Below are 24148 nucleotides of genomic sequence, written 5' to 3' on the forward strand. Positions count from 1 at the left end.
TGGGAAAGTTGTACCAAAACCAGATCTGAAATGGAAACTCTTTTTATGATTTATAAACAGTTGAGTAGAATATTGTCCCTTTTTATACGTTAATAAAATTATTTGAGATCACGTGACTCAGTGAGTGGGTAAGGTCACGTTCTCAGCCTGCTGCAGGACTCTGCTCTCCCCATTGGATATTTTACTCACATTTTGGGCTTCCCGGACAGAAATTCACAACGATTATAAACTCATGGACAAATATATCACGCATTCACAGGATGCTATGAGTACAAAAGCATCCAGAAAAGATCGGGATCATGCTAAACCCAGAAAAACCAAGATGGCAGAGGTGCCCACAGTGGCTGTTTCACAATTTACAGAGACCTTAAAGAGGCAGTCGCTCAAGCGCTGGGATTTGTCAACCCAAATCACGCACCTAGAACAGTTATTGTCGGACTTGGCATCGAGAACCACGGAATTGGAATAGCGGGTGTCCCTCGTTGAAGACTCAACTTACACCCATGACACCGATATAGCCGTGTTTCAGGACTGACTTAGACTACACGCTGAAAAGATTGAGGACCTGGAAAACAGGTCATGAAACAGCAACCTTCGCTTAATTGGTTTCCCTGAATCCATCCCTGAAATGCAAATACTGGGAGATTGAACGCTGGTTGGAGGCTGAGTTTCCTGTTATCTTGCCTTTAGGTCCAGTGCACTTGGAATATGCACATCGCATTGGTGTGAAGCCGAGACGTGACCTGAGGTCTAGAGTAGTGATTGTGAAATTCTACAACAGTCGTCACTGACTTTGGTGAAAGAAAGAGCTTTTGTAAATTGTAATTTTGAACATATGGAAAATCAAATGGGAGAACAATTTAAGATTCTAGAATTTTCCAAAATCTCCTTTTATTCTCCCTGTAGAGGTGGTTCAAGTATACCAGGGGTGGGCAACTCTGGTCCTCGAGGGCTGGAATCCAGTCGGGTTTTCAGGATTTCCTCAAAGAATATGCATTGAAAGCAGTACATGCAAATAGATCTCATGCATATTCATTGGGGAAATCCTGAAAACCGACTGGATTCCGGCCCTCGAGGACCGGAGTTGCCCACCCCTGAACTATACCGTCTGAAACATGCCACATATGGTAAGAGCTATCGACCCTTATGAATTTAACAGCTTTCTTGGAGAGTTCTCTGGAAGTTATCACAGCTAGAACTACTCTGCTGCTAACCTTCGCTTTGGAACATGTATTTCATATTGTTCTTTTTTAAGATTGTATCTCGCATTTAAAAATAAAAAGGCCCTCTTTTTGCAAATCTATGCTTTTTTTAATCTTTGAAAGAACACTACATCCAGTTGTCTAAAGCAAGGTAAGAGCCCAGCATGTCATCTGCACAAATATGGTAAGATTTTCATAAATGTATAGATTAGTTAATGTGGTTTTCAGTGTCTGATGAGTTAAGGAAATATTTTCCTTTTTGTGTGGGTAGACCCTCTAGGAGGTTTGTTGAGATCTCCAGAGCTCATGCACAGAATGCCTTCTGGATACATTTTATGCTGCTTGGTCAGGAGCCATGCTTGCTGGGGATAGCCTCTATTACCTGTGGAGGAAAGCAGAGAGAGTGGGAGGGAGAGACAGGGGAGCTGTTGTCAGTTTTGGTTGACCTGAAGAGGGGCGAGGTGGAGGGATGGTAAAGAGGACAGGGGTCTGGGGTTGGTATGCCCCTATGGTGCTTACCTAGCAGCCAACCGCCAGTTATCTTTCCTCAAGACAATCTGTGGCTTCTGGAGTGCTGGAAGATATAGACGTGTGGAGCCTGGATAGCTGGCACACACATCCACTATTTCCCCCTGGGCATCACACGCAACTTGCATATTCGAGTGGTATTCTCTCCTGTTTCTGTAGGTGGCCTCATCCACCTGGGGGAGTCTGAGTGCAGTGTGTATACGGTCAATTATGCCTTTGACCAAAGGGAAGCAGGCTAAGGTGTAGGACTCACCCGTGGTGTTCTGTAGAGCCTGGGGGGTGCTGGGGAAAGTGATGTAGTCCAGGGTGTGGGTGATAAAAGCTTGGAGGAACTGGGTGAGGCAGTTGGACCTGGCAGGCTGTGTGAGTCCTGTGTTGCTTGATCAGACTGGAAGTTCCTGGTACCCAGGAATGCGAGAGAAGCGCTGGACTGGTCTGGGGTGGTTTCTGCAGGTGTGAGCCTGAGCTGCTCACAGAAATCCTGTATGTCTGCTCTGTCAATGCGGTACCTATCTGTTCTCCTGGTCCTTGAAGTCCAGGAAGCAGGTGCGGTGACATAAAGGCTCATGCTGGGGTAATTCCTGCAAGGCGCTCCTTGACCACTCTTTTCCTCATGCAGCCTAGCTTCCACCACCACTAGTGTATTAAGTGCATCCATCACCCACCACTACAGGTGCTCTTCACTAACACCACTTCACCTACACCTCCCACGCATACTGCTCCCCTCACCAGACAGATGTCATGCAGGCTAGAGAATGACACGGGGAAAAAAAATCTGTCCCCGTCACCGGACCACCGTCCCCTTCACAGTCCCGTACCCGTAGCATCCACTCTTCCCTCTTGCCACCTCACTGTCCTTCGGCACCCCTCATGCAGTCTGTGCATCTCCCTCCCTCCCCCTTACCTTCGCGGCGTGTTTTAAGGTTTGAGTAGCTTGTTGAAAGCCGCCGGAGTGTTCATGCAGCCGCATGCATGTGTGGGTGGAAGCTTCTCTGACGCAGCCGGAAGGTTTGAGACTTGTTTAAAGCCGCTGGAGCACTTCTTCGAGGGAGTAAACAGGCAGATAGACAAGGGTGACCCGGTCGACATTGTATTTCTAGATTTTCAGAAGGCGTTCGACAAGGTCCCACATGAACATCTACTTCGAAAAAATTGCGAGTCATGGAATCGAGGGTGATATACTCACGTGGATTAAAAACTGGTTGGCGGATAGGAAACAGAGAATGGGGGTAAATGGACAATACTTAGACTGGATAAGCGTCACGAGTGGAGTGTCGCAGGGTTCGTTCGGTTCTCGTGCCCGTGTTCTTCAACATATTTATAAACGACCTGGAAATTGGTACGACGAGTGAGGTGATTAAATTTGTGGACGATACAAAGTTATTCAGAGTAATGAGGACACAGAAGGATTGCAAAGACCTACAATGGGCTATGAAATGGCAAATGAGGTTCAACGTGGATAAGTGCAAGGTGATGCATGTCGGTAACAAAAATATGCACGAATACAGGATGTCCGGTGCTGTACTTGGAGAAAACCCCCGGGGAAGAGACTTGGGAGTACTTGTAGACTAGTCAATGAAGCCGTCTGTGCAATGCGCAGTGGCAACGAAAAGGGCGAACAGAATGCTAGGAATGATTAAGAAGGGGATCACAAACAAATCTGAGAAGGTTATCATGCCTCTGTACTGGGCCATGATGTGCCCCCACATGGAATACTGGTTGCTGTACATGAAAAAGGACATAGTACTACTCAAAAGGGTCCAGAGAAGAGTGACAAAAATGGTTAAGGGACTGGAGGACTTGCCGTACAATGAGAGGCTAGAGAAACTGGGCCTCTTCTCCCTTGAAAAGAGGAGACTGAGGAATTGACTTAGTAGAGAAAGAGAGATTGTTCACCCTCTCCAAGGTGGAGAGAACAAGAGGGCACTCTCTAAAATCAAAAGGGGATAGATTCCGTACAAACGTACGGAAGTTCTTCTTCACCCAGACAGTGGTAGAAATCTGGAACGCTCTTCCAGAGGCTGTTATAGGGGAAAACACCCTCCAAGGATTCAAGATAAAGTTAGATAAGTTGCTGCTGAACCAGAACGTACACAGGTAAGGCTAGACTCAAATAGGGCACTGGTCTGTGACCTAAGGGCCAGTGCGTGAGCAGAATGCTGGGCACAATGGACCCAGCAGCGACAATTCTTATGTCTAACGGTCTCTTTTACAAAGCCGCATTAGCGGCTGCGCTGCGCTCATGGCCCCAAAGCTCATAAAAGATTTAAAGGGCTTCGGGGATGTTGCCGCGTGGCTTTGTAAAAGAGGCCGTAAATGTAAATGCTGACAGGAGCAAAACCAATAGCATGTGATTTATAAGTCATCATAGAATTGCTAATATCAGGGAAAATTACTAATGACAAGAAATCGTGATTGGAATTAACAAAGGTACATTGCTTAAGTATGCAATTTGTAATTGGATGGTATTTTGGAGCTTGAGACTTGATTGGAAATTGTACTAACTACATTTGTTTAAAAATGAATGATACGATATCCTGAAGTCAATAAAAATAGGCTACCGCCTGGGGCTCAGGGAGATTCTTGCTTGGAATTCTGCCAGTTAGCAGATTGCAAAGATCTCCCATAAGGCCTTATTGGATTAATCTGAATTTGGATATTATTCTTTGGTCTCCCTCAGAGATGGGCTGATGGGAGGGGGAATTTTGGCAGGAAAATTAGAATTTTGGTGGGAAAATCAATTGGGGTTTTTTTCCCCCAATAGAATGGAAAAGTCTCTGGTGGGTTTAAAGATGTCCTTCCCGTGGAGCTGGGTTACATGTTCTCTCAGGATTTCCGCAGCTGTCATCATGCGTTTTGCAGGTTTTGCTGCGTCTTGGCAGGTAGAAACCATCAAAATTCAAATTGGTGACCAACAAACTGCTCTGTTCTCAGTCAGGTCAGTGGACCAACTATTTACAAAGGCGAACTGCAGACCTCATAGCATGCTCTGAAGAAAGTCACAGCATGAAGGCTGAAACATTGATATCTAGATGCAGCAAGACCCGGAAACCTGCAACAAGCAGGATGCCAGTTGCGGAACCCTGAGAGAACCTATAACCCAGCTTCATGGGGAGAACATCTTTAAACTCACCAGAGAGATAAAGTATGGTTATTGAGACTTTTCTTTAAAAATAAACAGAAAGGGTTTTTTGGATGCAAAATACAAATGTTTCCAGATTTTTCTAGAGAGACTCAAAAGCGTCGTAGAGAATTTCTACTTTTGAAACCTGGAGTCACTTTGCTGGGAGCGATGTTTTACTTAAGATATCCTTGCAAGTGTAGTACTTGCTACCGTTCAGTTAAATATGTTTTTTTTTAACCTCATCAGTTTTTTTAACCTCATCAGGATAAAGAGGAGTCAACAATAGCTCGATAGTTTTATAAGTTGTTCTTACGTCTCAGTTCTATCTGTAATTTGTCCTAACAATTGGGGGGGGTTTCCTTCTTTTTTCTCGCTTGATGCAATCTTGGATCATATTTTGAGGACTTGAGTTGGGTTAGTGGCAAGAATTTGCTTTTATGTTGATTGTGATTCATCTTGGATATAAGTTATATCTCTACTGGCCAACTTTCTGTACAAGTGAATTATTGAATGTAAAATTAAAAATCTATAATAAATAATTAATAAATAAACTCACCAGAGAGACACTTTCAGGTTAGGAAAAAAAAAAAAAAGACCAACTGATTTTCCCTCAAATTCTAATTTGTGACCAACTGACTTTCCCGTAAAAATTCAAATGGCTGACCAACGGCCTGCCCTATTCTCAATCAGGTCAGCGGCCTCAACTATTTACAAAGACAAACCGCAGACCTCACGGCATATCCTGGAGAAAGCCACATCATGATGGCTGAAACGTCAGTGTCTATCTGACTAGATGCAACAAGACCCAGAAACCCACAACAAGCCCAATGGCAGCCGCGGAAACCCTGAAAGAACAGGTCTATCTCAGAACGTCTGTCCAGGATGTCTTGGGAAAGCTTCGATTATAGCCGAAAGACATCCAAGACTTGAGTCTGCCTAAAGCCCACCCATAAGACGCCTCCCAAGACGCCCCCCAGGAACTCTGGACACAGCAGCTAAGATGACCTGCATGATGTCCAGAAAGTTGGCTTTGAAAGTTGGCACTTGGATGTTTTGGTGAGAAAAACATCCAAGTGCCAATTTATGCCAGTTTAATTTTTTTTTTTACATTCCAAGAGTTTTGAAAATACATAGCTAAAAAACAGCTTAAAGTGGCATTTGGACGTTTTGATCGCCAAAATGCTTAAATTGGCATTTTCAAAACCCATTTTCTAGATGGTTTTCTATGCCATTTGTCAGTAGTTTGTCTAAATTTCATGGGGGGGTTGTTGGAGGTGTGTTTTGGGTGGGACTAGGGTGGGCTTATAATTCGTACATTTTGCAGCTTTGAGTTCAGCTGAGGGGGCGCTGCTGCCCACTTCCTGGCCACTCTACTACCTGCAGCCATTCTCCACCTGCCCATCCATTTCCATGGCTCCTCCCTTCCAGCATAAGCTCCTCCCCTTCCCGCACCTGGAACCTTCTGACCAATGAGAAGCAGCATAAGCCAATCAGGACTAGAGGGCGGACCTTTATACTACTCTCCCCGCCCCAGAGACCATTCTGACCAATGAGTTCCAGATGGAGCTGAAACTCCTCCTTCTCCCCTCCCTTTTCACTGATAGGGGGCCTGATCCAATCAGGGCTAGAGGGCGGACCTTTCTATTACTCTCCCCGCCCCAGGGACCATTCTGACCAATGAGTTCCAGATTGAGCTGAAACTCCTCCCTCTTCACTGATAGGGGGCCTGATCCAATCAGGGCTAGAGGGCGAACCTTTCTATTACTCTCCCCGCCCCAGGGACCATTCTGACCAATGAGTTCCAGATGGAGCTGAAACTCTTCCCTCTTCACTGATAGGGGTCCTGATCCTTCTACTATTCAGCCCCCAGGGGACCTTCTGACCAATGAGTTGACAGCATGAGCCGAAGCTCCCCCCCTCCCTTTTTCTTCCCTGCCTTTCCAATCAGGGCTAGAGGGCGGACCTTTCTATTACTCTCCTCGCTCCAGGGACCATTCTGACCAATGAGTTCCAGATGGAGCCTAAACTCCTCCCTATGATAGGGGGGCCCTGACCCTTCTACTACCGGTATTCAGCCCCAGGGACCGTTGTGACCAATCAGCACTTAAAGAGGTGGAGCCAAAAAAGAGACCGCGTCTCAACCGAGAAGGTTTGGTTGAGAGGAGGCGGCGTCACATGACATGCCGAGGGGCGTCTACCCCCAGGGAGGTCTCCTTGCTCCCATTGTTGTGTGTGTGGCGGCACGCGCCCGCCGTCTCCTGCCAATCAAACCCCCTTGGTCTCACCAGGCGCCGCTCAGTCTAAAGCGCCGCCACTCCTTTGTGACGTCATCAGGCAACAACAGCTGGCGCTGGAAGTTGGGGTTTTGCCCTTTTGTCCTTTCTCCCAGCAGTGCGAGAGAGCACGTTTTCACTTCCTCGCCAGAGAAAGCGCCCCAAATTAATTTCTAATCCTGCAAAGTGCAAAAGCAGAGAGAAAAATGCCTGCAGGAGCTTCTGCTCAGGTAAGAAATTGTTCTCAGCTTCCGACCATCTTGTTGCAACCACTGCTGGGACACTCCAAGCCGACCAGGGCTTAGAAAAATGGAACTTTGTGACCCTCCTGGGGGGAATGAGAGCGATCAGATGGCCCAGAAAGGGAGATTTGGTGCCCCAGGTTCTGTATGTAATTGGTTTCTGTAATTCTGCTCTGGGACTGACTGCAAATCATATACACCAGTGGTCTCAAACTCAAACCCTTTGCAGAGCCACATTTTAGATTTGTAGGTACTTGGAGGGCTGCAGAAAAAAAAGTTAATGTCTTATTTAAGAAATGACTTATAGTTTATAAGTTTAACATCTTTCCTTTCTCAAAACTGACACATTTCAATCACTATATTGAAAAGAAAATCATTTTCCCTACCTTTGTTGTCTGGAGACTTTATTTTTCTGTGCTTTTAACTATGTCCATTGATTGTTTTTCAATCCGTCATCACTTTCTGCCTTGCATCCGTCTTTTGCATTAACTTAACATTCAATTTTTCTGCTTTCTTCTCAAAATCTACTTTTCCATGTCTTACCTTCCTTTCCTATCTCTCTCTCCTTCCCTCCCCATTTCCATGGTCTGACATCTCTCTCCTTCTGTTCCCCTGGTCTGACATCTGTCTCCTTCCCTCCCCCCATGGTCTGGAATCTCTCCCTTCCCATCCATGGTCTGGTATCTCCTTTCCCTCCCTCCCATGGCATCTCTCGTTCCTCTCCCTTGTCTTCCTTCTCCTTCCTTCCCTCTCTCTCCCCAATTGGGTGCAGCAGCATTTCCCTTCCCTGTGCTGCAGCAGCAGCATTTTCCCCAGTTGCTTTCCTTCTCTTCCCTTTGCAATAGCAGCAGCATTCACAACTCACTGCTCTTACATGCTTCCGGCCTTCCTCACTGCCGGATCCTACCTACTTTCTGTGTCTGCGGAGGAAGGCCCGAAGCAAGCAAGCAAGCGCAGCGAGTTGTAGATCTCTCTCTCTTCTGTGTCTCCCTCCAACGAGTGTTTAGTTTCTGGCTGGCTCCCTTGCTGCGGTCGTTTTTCCATTCAAAGCCACGGGCAGTGGCTCCTTGCCCGATCCGCACCTGTGATGGAAGCCTTCTCTCTGACGTGGTGACGTCGGAGGGAATGCTTCCAACTGGCTTCCAATGCAGGCACAGATTGCACGAGCGGCTATGAACGGAAAAACGACTGCAGCAAGGGAGCTGGCCAGAAACTAAACACTCGATCATCGTGTGCAGACTGTGGGCCGCAAAATAGTACCTGGCGGGGGCCGCGAGTTTGAGACTGCTGATATACACAGAGAAATCTATCCATCTGCTCTGCTGAGTCCTGGCACTGGGTGATCTGAAATGTAACCCTATGGGGGACTGTTTTTTATGTGATTCTAAATGATATGCATCCAGCAAAATGTTCACAGCCCCAATGAGCACCAGCATTGGGAGGTCTCGTGATGAATGAAATGCAGAAGATGCTGAGGGTGATCCTGGTTTGCATTTCATATGCGGGTGACATTTGGGGACCTCACTGTCTCTTTCTCCCAGGAGGAGAGGAGTATTTAGATGAAGAGCAGGAAGGCGATGAAGGAGAATTATCAGATTCTGATGTTGGGTGGGTAGGGGATAATTTTACATTTTTATTAGTAGTATCTGGATATCGTTATAAAGCTAAATTACAAATGAAGAGCAAAATTTTAAAAAATCACAAGAAAATCAAATATATTGATGTTCAAAAAAATTATCTAGAAGCACTGTCACATTCAGATTGATCACATCAGTGAAACAAGAGTCAACAACTGACAGTCTGCCATCACCGGTAAAACTCTCCAGTGTACTGTATATCTCCTGTTAAACCAGTCAAGTATATTAAGTAAAATATCTTGTCATGACAGTGCTGAAAGTACATAAACAGTGAAAATGACTTGAAATACAACCATGCCCATGTTCATTATCTGGTGTTTGACGTGCAGGTTAACGTGGGGAGAGGGAGTGTCCTGGGTGGGCTTATTACACCAATGACCACCATCAATAATATCGCAATGGGTTGGGGTGTAATTTCTTCAGTAAAAATGGTTTGGTGTATAAATATATTTTCATGCATTGGGCCATTCACATATGGTTTAAAGCCTTGCAGCTTTCTGACCTGGGATACTGGCCACAGGTGTCAAAGTCGGTCCTCGAGGGCCAGAATCCAGTCGGGTTTTCAGGATTTCCCCAATGAATCTGCATGAGATCTATTTGCATGCACTGCTTTCAATGCATATTCATTGGGGAAATCCTGAAAACCCGACTGGATTCCGGCCCTCGAGGAGGGACTTTGACACCCCTGCCCTAAGCAGACCTGGGACTAGGCTGGGGAAAGGCACTTTAGAACCCTCCTGAGGGGAAGGCGAGAGATCAGGGATCTCACAAAGGGGGATTTGGGGTGTAACTTTGTTTTTATTGCTATAGTCCTGCTCTGGGACTGTAAATTACTGTCTGAGTGTGTTTCTGGTTTGTGTTTCAGATGCAGGTGACGTTTGAGGACATCGCTATCTCTTTCTCCCAGGAGGAGTGGGAGTATTTAGACGAAGGGCAGAAGGAGCTTTACAGGGAGGTGATGAAGGAGAATTATGAGACTCTGATCTCGTTGGGTAAGGGATAAATTTTCATGTTTATTAGCAGTAGTGGATCTTCATTATAAAGTGAAAATCAGCCAAGCCTAGTAACATCAAAAACACCTTTCCTATCAATTGAGAAGGAAAAGATTTCAGTAGTGCCACCTATATGGGTTGTAATGTTCAACTCATCATATGTAAATCAGTACCTCATCGTAAATCGGAATAAACTTCCCCTTGTAGCTTCATAGTATCTTATTTCTTCTTTCAATGTTCATATAATTAAGAAGATTAATAAAGTCCAACTATGCAAATTCATGCAGTAATTAAAAATGTAGCTCAAAGTACTGGCGGATCAAGCAGTTCTGATAGTTCCACAAATTGGCGATAACATCCACAGCTCAACGGAGCATTTGTTTCACTTGAGGCTTCATCAGGAACCCAGTCACTCAAGTAATGCTGGTTACCTGAGGCAAAGTGAGGGACACACTATTAGATGACTTGCTCTTTAGGCTAGCGGCAGCTCTGTGTGCTTTTAACTTCGGCACGGAGCTGCCCCTAAGCAGTAGTTTAGCCGCGGTTTCATGAGGCAGCCTTGGGGCCTTTGCTAGGCCGGCCTGCTTCGATGATGCGATGTGGGCCGGCCTAGCAAAGGCCCCGAGGCTGCCTCATGAGACCGCGGCTAAACTACTGCTTAGGGGCAGCTCTGTGCTGAAGTTAAAAGCACAGAGAGCGGCCGCTGCTGGTCCGGAGCTGCAGAGATAAAGGCAGGAAGCATCCGCAGCAGGAGTCCCGGCACAGCAACGGCAACAGGAAGTTGCAAGTCAGCTGACGCCGGCACCGTTCGTTGCGGCGGGGGCCTGAATCCTTTGCGGACCGGCAAGATATTTTTGCGGACCAGCACCAGTCCGCGGACTGGCGATTGAAGAACAGTGCTCTAGACCAGTGGTTCCCAACCTTGTCCTGGAGGACCACCAGGCCAGTCGGGTTTTTGGGATAGTCCTAATAAATATGCATGGGGCAAGTTTGCATACCTGTCACCTCCATTATTTGCAAATTTCTCTCATCCATATTCATGAGGGCTATTCCAAAAACCGCTACTGGCCTGGTGGTCCTCCAGAACAGTGTTGGGAACCACTGCTCTAGACCAACTCCATCTTTTTATATCTTTTTGAAGGTGTGGTCTCCAGAATTGCACACAATGTTCTAAATGAGGTCTCACCAGTGTCTTATACAGGGGTATCAATACTTCCTTTTTTTACTGGCCATACCTCTTCCTATGCACCCTAGCATCCTTCTAGCTTTCGCCGTCACCTTTTCTTTTCTTTTTTTTTTTTTTTTTAATGATTTTTATTGATTGGTAATGCATCTGAAATCACAGCAAGAAAACATAAGTCGTAATACAAGAGTATACAAAAACAGTACATACAATCCAGGAACAGTCAAAATAAATCAGCAAGGCCAAGCCCATCAACAAATTACTCACGGTAAGCAAGGACTGGGTGTAACATCTAACGATAGGGCAGAGGCCCCCCCTGGATAGCTAACTAAAGCCGCAATAACAATTTTATAGTAGAGAGAAAATCCCCCACCACACACACTCACATTCATTCCAGCAGGCACCATCCAGCCAGGTGTACCACACTAGTCACATCAGATAATCCCCACAGAAACCCCCCCCACCCCCCATACCCCATCCATACACACACCAAACACACCAGCTTGAGAGTGGGCATACAGTATGGTGCCTTCGAGATCCAGCCAGTCAAGGTCGCGACTGATCCCCTGCAGCTGTCTGTGGGAACACCCTCCACAGAGAAACATAAAGGAGTTTATCAAGGGTAGAAAGTGGACTGGTAGGCATGTATTTCAAAATTAGCCATCTCCGTCATCAACTGCAGCCAGTGTGGAAAGGAGGCTGGCATCAGCTCTACCCAATGCCGGAGCAAGAGGTTTTTCACCAGTAGGAGTGCCATGTACAAAAACTTCCTGAGGGGGAGGGTGAATCCCCCAATAAGCAATTCTCTCTGATCTCCCAACAACAGGCCGTAATCACATGGTACCTGTCGCCCCCAACAAGTCATCCAAAAAGGGGAGGACCTGAAGCCAAATAACCACATGAGGGCATTCCAAAAACTTGTGAACCAGGGTGCCCTCAGCCTTCTGGCAATGTGTCTCTCGTACGTAGAAAGACTAAACAAATTGCAGCTCTACACTCTAGAGGAGCGCAGGGAGAGGGGGGACATGATTGAGACATTTAAATACATCACGGGACGTGTCGAGGTGGAAGAAGACATCTTCTTTCTCAGGGGACCCTCGGTCACAAGGGGACATCCATTCAAACTCAGAGGAGGGAAATTCGATAGTGACATAAGGAAGTATTTCTTCACAGAAAGGGTTGTAGATCACTGGAACAAGCTTCCAGAGCAGGTGATCAAGGCCACCAGCGTTATTGACTTTAAGAATAAATGGGATGCCCTAGTAGGATCCTTGCGAGGGTCGAGTTAAGGAACTAGGTCATTAGTACTCAGACTTAATGGGGTGGGTCAGTAGAGTGGGCAGACTTGATGGGCTATAGCCCTTTTCTGCCGTCATCTTTCTATGTTTCTATGTTTCTAAGTGGCATCATCCCAAAGACCCTTAGCCTTACCCCAAGCTCTAGAGATCTAGGCTAAGTGCAGGTCAGTGGTGCCAACGAAGAGGGAGAGATTAGCAAAGAGCTCCAGAAATTGGGCTCTGGTAAAGTCGACTACCAGGTTGTTGGACCACTTAACAAGCATGTGGTCTAGATCTAAGGCCTTGGGGCCAAGCTTAAGACTTCTATACCATGTGGCCAACATGTTCATCTGGGAGGGGACCAGTACCAGTTGTGCGTCTAAGCTGCCAAGGGTCCACTGTTCCCCCCCCATTGGCATACCAGAGATAAGTAGTAATGTCTGATTTGTAAATATGCTCAAAATTGTGTAGCAGGGAGCTCCCATCTAGCCTGTAATTGAGAGAAAGTGGGGAAAATCTCCCCAACCCCCTCAGCAAGGTGCCGCAGACTGACACAGCCCCGGGACTCCCACACCTGGAACCTCGAGCGACCCATCCCCGGAGGAAAAGCCACATTCCACACCAAAGGGAGGAAAGGGGATGCCTGAGGTGAACGCTGTTGCTGTTTCTGCCACCACCGCCAGACTAGACAGAAAGGCTTAAAAAAATTAGAACCGAGGTATGGTTCTTGGGAGCACCTTGAATAAACCTGATTTGAATCTCCTTATTGTCTGCTGATATTCTTTTGTTCCACGTTGGATTCTTTGGTGGACCACTTAACATACATGGAGTGGAACGTACTAGAGGAGTTACAGATTTGGTTGTTTATATATACATATGGGTTACAGTTGAGAGGAGTTGCGAACTTGGTTATTAATATAGACTTATGTTTGAGATACTATTACTGCTTTACAATGTATTTGAACAATGTGAAAAATTCTAGTTGTAGACCTGATTGATGTCCAGAATGAGTTTGACATGTAAGCAGTTTAGCATAACAAGTTAGCTCGGTTTGTAGAGTACGACTATTGACTTGGGTTTATAGATTGTTGATTCATTTAAGGGTGATTGCTTAGTCTATGTATATGAGTTCAAAGACTGTGATTGGATCATTGGAAGAGGTAGGTTTCACTGCTTTCCAGAAGTTCATTAGATCTTCCAATGATCAGAATATAGTTCTGAGAACTGGGTTTGCTGTTCCTAATATCCTTGGCTAGCAAGGACTGTGTAGAATTGGTTTACCATGATGATTTTACTTCCTATAAGTGGAATTTTGAAAGTGTGTGTCAGGACAAGAAGGTTCAAAAGAAGTCTAAAACATTACTGGGAAGCAGCAGGCCCGCTATGAATTGGACTCTTACTTGTCCCGACCGCAAGATACCTGAAAAGTGTATTGTGGGACGCTTGTTTATCCCTTTGATGTTCACGAGGAAGCAGAGGAGCAGGTCTCCACGGCTCACGAGGAAGCAGAGGAGCAGGTCTCCACGGCTCAAGAGGAAGCAGAGGAGCAGGTCTCCACAGCTCAAGAGGAAACTAAAACTTCAGGAAGTACATGGGGAAATTGATATACAGCAACCCTGTTCAGACAAAGCCATTGCTAGCCAAATAGTTTGTTGATGAAAACCTGCAAAACTATTTTTTACTAAACCAACCTAGTCAAAACATTGGTGATTTCACTGCTTCTTTGAGAACATGTGGAAAGAAAAGCAGGAGCTTAACAAAGGAGCATTTCTATCGAAGAAAAAGAAATGGAGAAGTACTGTTACAGGAATGGCTAATATACTCTCCTTCTAGAGGGTCCCTTTATTGTTGTTGCTGCAAATTATTCTCTAAGAAACTTCCGGATTCAATGACTGGAAAAATAGCTCTACTCGTTTATGTGAGAAATCAGCTGATCATCGAAATGCTATGCTTAGTATGTGTTCACTTAGAGGTGTCAGTGCGCGAATAGATTCTAATTGAATCAACTAGAAGGAGAGAGAAGATATTGGCAAAATGTCTCGAGACGTGTAGTTGCTACTGTTCAGTTTCTAGCTGCAAGGGGGTTGCCTTTCCGTGGTGATGATGAACTGCTCTCCTCACCGCATAATGGTAATTTTTTGCAGGGCTCGGTGCTCGGGCCGCTACTATTTAATATCTTCATAAATGATCTAGAAACAGGGACGAAGTGCGAGATAATAAAATTTGCGGACGACACTAAACTATTTAATGGAGCTCAGACTACAGAGGAATGTGAAGAATTGCAAAGGGACTTGAACAAACTAGAAGATTGGGCGACGAGATGGCAGATGAAGTTCAACGTTGAGAAATGTAAGGTATTACATGTGGGGAGCAGAAACTCGAGGTACAACTATACAATGGGAGGGATATTATTGAATAAGAGTACCCAGGAAAGGGACTTGGGGGTATTGGTGGACATGACAATGAAGCCGACGGCACAGTGTGCAGCGGCCGCTAAGAGAGCGAATAGAATGCTTGGTATAATCAAAAAGGGTATTACAGCCAGAACGAAAGAGGTTATCCTGCCGTTGTATCGGGCAATGGTGCGCCCGCATTTGGAGTACTGCGTCCAATATTGGTCGCCGTACCTTAAGAAGGATATGGCGTTAGTCGAGAGGGTTCAGAGGAGAGCGACGCGTCTGATAAAAGGGATGGAAAACCTGTCATATGCTGAGAGATTGGAGAAGCTGGGTCTCTTTTCCCTGGAGACTTAGAGGGGATATGATAGAGACTTATAAGATCATGAAGGGCATAGAGAGAGTAGAGAGGGACAGATTCTTCAAACTTTCAAATAATAAAAGAACAAGAGGGCACTCAGAAAAGTTGATAGGAGACAGATTCAAAACAAATACTAGGAAGTTCTTTTTTACCCAACGTGTGGTGGACACCTGGAATGCGCTTCCAGAGGACGTGATTGGGCAGAGTACGGTACTGGGGTTCAAGAAAGGATTAGACAAATTCCTACTGGAAAAGAGGATAGAGGGGTATAGATAGATTACTGCACAGGTCCTGGACCTGCTGGGCCACCGCGTGAGCGGACTGCTGGGCACGATGGACCTAGGGTCTGACCCAGCAGAGGCATTTCTTATGTTCTTATGTTAATTAGTCTCTTTGATCCACCTTTGTCAGAGCATCTAGTTAAATATGGAAATGCTGGCAAGGGAAGCACTAAGTATGTGTCCTCGACCATTTGTGACGAGTTCATACACTTACCCCCTCTCTTACAATGGTGCGCTAAGCTTTTTAGCATGTATGTTATCCTATGGACATGTTAGCGGTTAGCACCATGTGTTGATTTAGCGCGCACTAAATCCTCGTTAAAACACTTAGCGCGCCTTTGTAAAAGAGGGCCTTAATGTCTGAAAAAGTTCTGAATGCCATAATCGGTGAAATAAAATGCAGCAAGGACTTTTCTACAATAGTGGATTCCACCTCTGATATTGCTCGTACCGATCAGCTCACTTTGATAATGCGATATGTCCGTCTGCAGAGTGGCGAGCCTGTTGAGCGATTTCTAAAATTCATATCCCTTCATAGTCGTACTTCTGAACATTTAGCAAAAACTGTCATGTCGATGCCGAAAGAGCTGGACATTGATTTTGGGAGACTGTTGTGGCCAGAGCTACGATAACGCCAGCAACATGCACTTCAGGCACAGATTAAAGGTGAAAAATCCTCTGGCTGACTTTGTTCTATGCTCTGCACGTTCTCTAAATTTTGGTTGGCTCATGTGCTGCAGAATGTTGTCTGGAAGACGTTTCGTTCTTCAGCTTTATGCAGAATCTCTACAATTTCTTCTCTGCTTCAACTCGGCGCTGGGAGATTCTCACATCCCATCTCCAAAACAGCAACCAAAGTCTGATAGTTAAAAGCCTGTCTTCAACTAGATGGTCAGCTAGAGCTGATGCGACAAGGGCTTTAAGATATGGCTACAAAGCCATTCGGGATGCAATGCCCAAAATATTGATAATGGGCATCCCAAAGCAGCTATGAAGCACATCAGTTAAGAGTCATAATGGACAGGCTGGAAACTGCAATTATGACTGTCGGGATGCTGCCTTGGAAAGGATCAACTCTACAAACAAAGCTTTGCAACAGGTAGAATTTGATCTGTGCACAATTTCTGTTTTCACTAATTAATTTTGTTGGACAGGTGAGAAATGACTTTGTAACCTGTGAAATAGAGGCAAAAAAAACTAACAACTGAAAGTTACAGGGCGGAGAGCCAAAGGCGTAGAATCAGGAAAAGGATGTTTGATGAGCCTGCAAATCCAGAAGTGAAACTAAACTAAACTAAATCTTAGGTTTGTATACCGCATCATCTCCACATTCGTAGAGCTCGGCATGATTTACAGGAGATGGGATGGAAAGGAACTACAAAGAAAGGTAGAGGTTTGCAGGAGATGGGATAGAAAGGAACTACATTGAAGGGTTAGAGGTCCAAGTATGAAGAGTTTTTAGAGGGCTTAGAATGCCAGAGATGGAGTAAGTATCAGATTTTTGAGAATAGCCAGGTCTTCAGATGTTTGCGGAAAAGTTGGAGAGAGCTCAGGTTCCGAAGAGAGGAGGAAAGGTTGTTCCAGAGCTCGGTGATTCTGAAGGGAAGGAAGGTTGCTAGTTTTCCTTTATGGGAAATGCCTCTTAATGAGGGGAAGGATAGTTTTAATTTGTGAGTGGATCTGGTGGTATTAGGGTTTGAGGAGTTCCAAGAAAGAGGGATACATGGAGGGAGGATTCTATGTAGGATTTTGGAAGCTAGACAGGCGCATTTGAAGTGGACCCTGGCGATTATCGGTAGCCAGTGAAGCTTGGACAGAAGCGGAGAGACATGGTGAAGCTCTCAGGACGAGAAGCATTCAATATTGAAACACATTATGTCATCTGTGGCTGTCTAGTGCAGGAACTCATACGACAAAACAAAGCTTACAAAGAACTAGAGAAGAAATTTGGATTTCTTATACAGTTTAATTCTTTGAATATTTGTTAAATTCGTGCAGCTGCAGATTATTTAAAGTTACATTACAAACATGACTTGGAGGAATACTTTACAGATGAGTGTTTACCAGTTCAGCTCAATGTTTCACAATGCAGATACATCAGCAGTGATCATGTACAAGAAGCTTAGAGAGCTAGGCCTGAGGGCCACATTTCCTAAAGTAGATATATGCCTTCGAATGTACTTGGCTATACCACTCTCTAACTGTTCAGGAGAGAGGTCATTTTCTTTGTTGAAACGTATGAAGAATTATCTTCAATCAACAGTGAAGGGTGAAAAACTAAATGTATTTGCTTTACTAGCAATTGAGAACAAATTTAGTCTCCTTGGATTTTGACGACATCATTGATGAGTTTGCCAGGAGAAAAGAGAGAAGAACATTAACTGTAAACTAATCCTAGGTCAGAGATTGGAGAAACTGGGCCTCTGAAGAGGAGACTGAGAGGGGACATGATCGAAACATTCAAAATACTGAAGGGAATAGACTTAGCAGATAAAGACAGAATGTTCACCCTCTCCAAGGTAGAGAGAACGAGAGGGCACTCTCTAAAGTTAAAAGGGGATAGATTCCGTACAAACGTAAGGAAGTTCTTCTTCACCCAGAGAGTGGTAGAGAACTGGAACGCTCTTCCAGAGGCTGTTATAGGGGAAAACACCCTCCAGGGATTCAAGACAAAGTTGGACAAGTTCCTGCTAAACTGGAACGTATGCAGGTGAGGCTGGACTCATTTAGAGCACTGGTGTTTGACCTCGGGGCCGCCACATGAGCGGACTGCTGGGCATGATGGACCACTGGTCTGACCCAGCAGCGGTAATTCTTATGTTCTAAAATGACTCAGAAAATATGAAAGGTAGTACATCTGGGGATAACAAAGAGAATGAATTTCAGATCACTGATAAACCAAGCCCAGTTGCCAAGTAGGTAGCATAGAGACATGTTATTGATCAAAGGCGTCCTCAAATAAAAGATATTGAGACCTCGTTTGAATCTAATCTTTGATTCTTGAATCAAAAAGTTGAGGGAAGTGCGTTCCAGTGAGTAGGGCCAGTTACACAGAAGATATGTGACATTAAACAGTCATTTAGATGTTGTGGAATGAGGGTATAACAAGTAGATTTGAGTTAGCTGAGCAAAGAGCCTTAGAAGTGTAGGGAAGTAGCAACTGAGAAAGTAAAGACCAAGTGAGTAGGACTTGTCTGGGTAGGAGCTTTCTTACTGTTATGAACAGACACATTAACCCTTTCAGGACCATAAGGATCGTAGGCCAATTTTTGTGGTTTTGACGACATTTTTATGGTAAAAAGGGCTTGCAGATGCCAAAAAATTGATTTTTTTTGTGAAATATCATTATTTTTTTTTAAAAAAATCAAACTTCTGGCTTATGGACAGTGTGGCAAGTGAATCTTCTCGTCAATCTGGCAACGACGCTAATGAATGAATGTCGGAACCAGTTTGTTTACATAAAGGCAGTATCATATGGAATCCGTACATATCAAATTTAGAACTGTAGACTATCCCAATCAAAATTTATAGGATTTTAAAGTTATGGGACAAATATGTCCCTTGGTCCTGAAAGGGCTACACAGATGCTTAAGGCCCAGCCCAGGCAAGAGGCGGGATCTTTCCTTAACTGGCACCGACACACAGCAGATGGGGTAAGGAGTTTGTTTGGGTGGGCGGGCGGGCGGGCGGGCAGATGCTTGAAAAAATGCTTTGCAAATAGGAAACTGACCAGTTCTCAAGTCACACATGGAAAACCCCAGTGTGACATAACCTGCCCTTCCTCTTATTATACAGTACACAGGTTCTATCTTAGATGCCACTGCCGTTCTCTAACTCATGAGAAATATCTTCTGTTTATATCCAGCAGATCATCAGATCCAACACGAATGGAAGAGAGAAAAGAATCAAGGAGAATATCCTGAAGAAATGGTAGAAACCCAAACACAGTCAGAAAATGTCTATGAAAATATTTACCAGGGAATGGAGAAGATTAACATCAAGAATTGTAAGCAAGAATCAAAGAAGCAGAGAGACCCTACAGAAGTCTCAAAGGATGGAGTCAGTAATTTTGAGAAAAATGACAGGGATCCAAGTTACATCCCTGAGGACCAGAGACACCTAGCAGAGGGACCCTTCCACATTAAAAACAGTGATAAAATTACTTCTAAATTCCATGATGGTAAGAGGAAAGAAAAAAAGCACAAAAAAGAACTTCAGATGCACAAAAGGGATCATAAAAATGTGAAACCATCTACCTCTACTGAGTGTAATAAAAACTTCACTCGGCTTTCAAATCTAAAAAGATACAAAAAGATCCACGCAGGGCACGAACCATTTACATGTACTGAGTGTAAGAAAAGCTTCAATGTGCTTTCAAGTCTAAAACGACACAAAGTGATCCACACAGGGCAAAAACCATTTACATGTACTGAGTGTAATAAAAGCTTCACTCTACTTTCACATCTAAAAAGACACAAAGTGATCCACACAGGGCAAAAAACCATTTATATGTACTGAGTGTAATAAAAGCTTCAATGTGCTTTCAAATTTAAAAGCACATCAAATGATCCACACAGGGCACAAACCATATACATGTACTGAGTGTAATAAAAGCTTCAATGTGCTTTCAAATTTAAAAGCACATCAAATGATCCACACAGGGCACAAACCATTTACATGTACTGAGTGTAAGAAAAGCTTCAATGTGCTTTCAAGTCTAAAAAGTCACCAAGTGATCCACACAGGGCATAAACCATATACATGTACCGAGTGTAATAAAAGCTTCACTCAGCTTTCAAATCTAAAACGACACAAAGTGATCCACACAGGGCAAAAACCATTTACATGTACTGAGTGTAATAAAAGCTTCACTCTACTTTCACATCTAAAAAGACACAAAGTGATCCACACAGGGCAAAAACCATTTACATGTACTGAGTGTAATAAAAGCTTCAATGTGCTTTCAAATTTAAAAGCACATCAAATGATCCACACAGGGCACAAACCATATACATGTACTGAGTGTAATAAAAGCTTCAATGTGCTTTCAAATTTAAAAGCACATCAAATGATCCACACAGGGCACAAACCATTTACATGTACTGAGTGTAAGAAAAGCTTCAATGTGCTTTCAAGTCTAAAAAGTCACCAAGTGATCCACACAGGGCATAAACCATATACATGTACTGAGTGTAGTAAAAGCTTCACTCAGCTTTCAAATTTAAAAGCACACCAAATGATCTACACAGGGCACAAACCATTTACATGTACTGAGTGTAAGAAAAGCTTCACTTATCTTTCAAGTCTAAAAAGACACCAAAGGATCCATATAGGGTTGAAACCATTTACATGTACTGAGTGTAAGAAAAGCTTCACTTATCTTTCAAGTTTAAAAAGACACCAAAGGTTCCATATAGGGTTGAAACCATTTCCATGTACTGAGTGTAATAAAAGCTTCACTCTGCTTTCACATCTAAAAAGACACCAAGTGATCCACACAGGGTACAAACCATATACATGCACTGAGTGTAATAAAAACTTCACTTGTATTTCAAATTTAAAAGCACATCAAATGATCCACACAGGGCACAAACCATATACCTGCACTGAGTGTAATAAAAGCTTCACTCAGCTTCCACATCTAAAAAGACATCAAATGATCCACACAGGGCACAAACCATATACCTGCACTGAGTGTAATAAAAACTTCACTCAGCTTCCTCATCTAAAAAGCCATCAAATGATCCATACAGGGCACAAACCATATACCTGCACTGAGTGTAATAAAAGCTTCACTCGGGGTTCAAGTCTAAAAAGCCACCAGAGAATTCATATGAAAAGCAAAACCTATACGCTCAATGAAGGCTAAATTCTCCATTTTCTTCTTCAGGCGTACTTGAGTCCTAGTAACTTGATGAATTACAGATCTAAAAAGTGATTGGTTCAGGGCTAGCTACATATAGCCCCCCCCAAGAATCAACGCTGAGGAAAGAGCTGTTCTACAAGCCGTGTTTAAAGTTAGGCATAAAATAGCACTTACCCATAAATTTAGGTGGCGTGTAATTTAAAGGAATGCCCATTTCCACACTTCTTTTTTGATTTGCATAGAAATATAGGTGTGGCTCCTGCACCTGACTATATGTGTAATAATCCTTAATTCCACAGTAACCCACAGGAAGTGACAACAGAGAAAAAAGACTCGCAGTCTTTCTGTGGGGGGAGGGGGAAAGGGGTGGAGACCCTGTATTATGTCTCTCGGGGCCCATCAGAGTCCAGGGCCTTGACTTCCTTGTATTCATTTTGGTCCTGTTGGGGGTCTCTCGTTGGGTTGACTTAGGATGCTTGATCTTTATTTGTGCTACCTATTGAATGATCTTTCTTCATTATAGTTGCATCTTTATACTGTCTCGGCCATCTATGTTTTTTCTCTTATTGGCTGCTTTTCCTCCATATATCTAACATTGTTTATACTATTACGGGGAGAGGGATGGGGGAAGAGTATTGTTTTGGTAAGTTTCCTTTGACTACTTTTGGAGCCAGAGCATTCTAGAGTTGCTTCATATGACTTTTCATTGGTCTTACATTGTCTTTGTCCTAGTTCATCATTGTTTTGTTACTTTTCTGTAATTTTTTTAAGGGGGGGGGAAATGGAGTGTTGTACTAGGGGATGTTGGTGTATAATTCATGAACAATTTCTTTACCTTATGTTACTTTCACTGGTACTTCACTGGTCAACTATGCTGCCTCTCTCCATAGATCAAGTGGGTAAGTCTTGTCACAGTGGTTCATAGTGGTACAACTCAAAAGGGTCCAGAGAAGAGCGACTAAAATGGTTAAGGGGCTGGAGGAGTTGCCATACAATGAGAGATTGGAGAAACTGTGCCTCTTCTCCCTTGAAAAGAGGAGAATGAGAGGGGACTTGGAGACCACATTACCAAAATGATGTGCAGAGAATTGAGTCGGTTCAGCGAATGGCCACCAGGATGGTCTCAGGACTCAAGGATCTCCCGTATGAGGAACGGCTGGGTAAGTTGCAGCTTTACTCACTCGAGGAATGCAGAGAAAGGGGAGATATGATAGAGACGTTCAAATATATCACGGGCCGTATCGAGGTGGAAGAAGATATCTTCTTTCTTAAAGGACCCACGGCAACAAGAGGGCATCCACTGAAAATCAGGGGTGGGAAATTTCATGGCGACACCAGAAAATATTTCTTCACCGAAAGGGTGGTTGACCGCTGGAATAATCTTCCACTACAGTACTGTGTGCAATTCTGGAGGCCACATTACAGTAAAGATGTGCGCAGAATTGAATCGGTTCAACGGACGGCCACCAGGATGATCTCGGAGCTCAAGGGTCTCTCGTACGAAGAGAGACTGAACAAATTGCAGCTCTACACTCTTGAGGAACGTAGGAAGAGGGGAGACATGATCGAAACATTTAAGTACCTCACGGGACGTGTCGAAGTGGAAGATGATATTTTCTTTCTCAAGGGACCCTCGGCCATAAGAGGGCACCCGCTCAAACTCAGGGGCGGAAAATTTCATGGCGACACCAGAAAGTATTTCTTCACAGAGAGAGTGGTTGATCATTGGAACAAGCTTCCAGTGCAGGTGATCGAGGCAGACAGCGTGCCAGACTTTAAGAATAAATGGAATACCCATGTGGGATCCCTACGAGGGTCAAGATAAAGAAATTGGGTCATTAGGGCATAGACAGGGGGTGGGTAAGCAGAGTGGGCAGACTTGATGGGCTGTAGCCCTTTTCTGCCGTCATCTTCTATGTTTCTATGTTATAGGTAATTGAGGCCAGCAGCATGCCAGATTTTAAGAAAAGATGGGATTGGCATGTGGGATCTCTTCATGGAGGTAGTTAGGGGGTGGGCCATTAGTGTGGGCAGACTGGATGGGCCTTGGCCCTTTTCTGCCTTCATGTTCTATGTTTCTAAAATATTGAAGGGAATAGACTTAGTAGATAAAGACAGACTGTTCACCCTCTCCAAGGTAGAGAGAATGAGAGGGCACTCTCTAAAGTTGAAAGGGGATAGATTCCGTACAAACATAAGGAAGTTCTTCTTCACCCAGAGAGTGGTGGAAAACTGGAACGCTCTTCCAGAGGCTGTTATAGGGGAAAACACCCTCCAGGGATTCAAGACAAAGTAGATAAGGACAGGTTGTTCACCCTCTCCAAGGTAGGGAGAACGAAAGGGCACTCTCTAAAGTTGAAAGGGGATAGATTCCGTACAAACATCAGGAAGTTCTTCTTCACCCAGAGAGTGGTAGAAAACTGGAACGCTCTTCCGGAATCTGTTATAGAGGAAAACACCCTCCAGGGTTTCAAGACAAAGTTGGACAAGTTCCTGCTAAACTGCAATGTACGCAAGTGAGGCTGGACTTATTTAGAGCATTGACCCGAGGGCCACCGGGTGAGTGGACTGCTGGGCAGGATGGACCACTGGTCTGACCCAGCAGCGGCAATTCTTTTGTTCTTATGTTCACCTGTTTGTTCATTAAAAAATTGTTTTCACCTTAAAAAAGATTCAGTCTATCCAGTCTGCCCACCAAAGTGACCAGAGCTACCATCTGTTTTTCGATGGCCAAAAGGAAATCCAAACACCGGGTATTCTCGGAAGAATCTACTGCACCAGTTGGA

The 24148-nt window shown here is 44.4% G+C and overlaps 1 protein-coding gene across 1 annotated transcript; it reads left to right on the forward strand.

Annotated features, from left to right (window-relative positions):
* Positions 1-8819: 8819 nt before the first annotated feature.
* LOC117354978 (zinc finger protein 665-like) lies at positions 8820-20528 on the forward strand (the record flags this gene model as incomplete). Its single annotated transcript, XM_033932935.1, has 4 exons — positions 8820-8981; positions 13928-14045; positions 19362-19738; positions 20175-20528. Coding segments are annotated over exons 1-4 (1011 nt in total), but the record flags the coding sequence as incomplete, so codon positions are not given.
* Between the last annotated feature and the right edge of the window lie 3620 nt (positions 20529-24148).

This window comes from Geotrypetes seraphini, chromosome 2, assembly GCF_902459505.1.
Source record: "Geotrypetes seraphini chromosome 2, aGeoSer1.1, whole genome shotgun sequence".
NCBI lineage: Eukaryota > Metazoa > Chordata > Amphibia > Gymnophiona > Dermophiidae > Geotrypetes > Geotrypetes seraphini.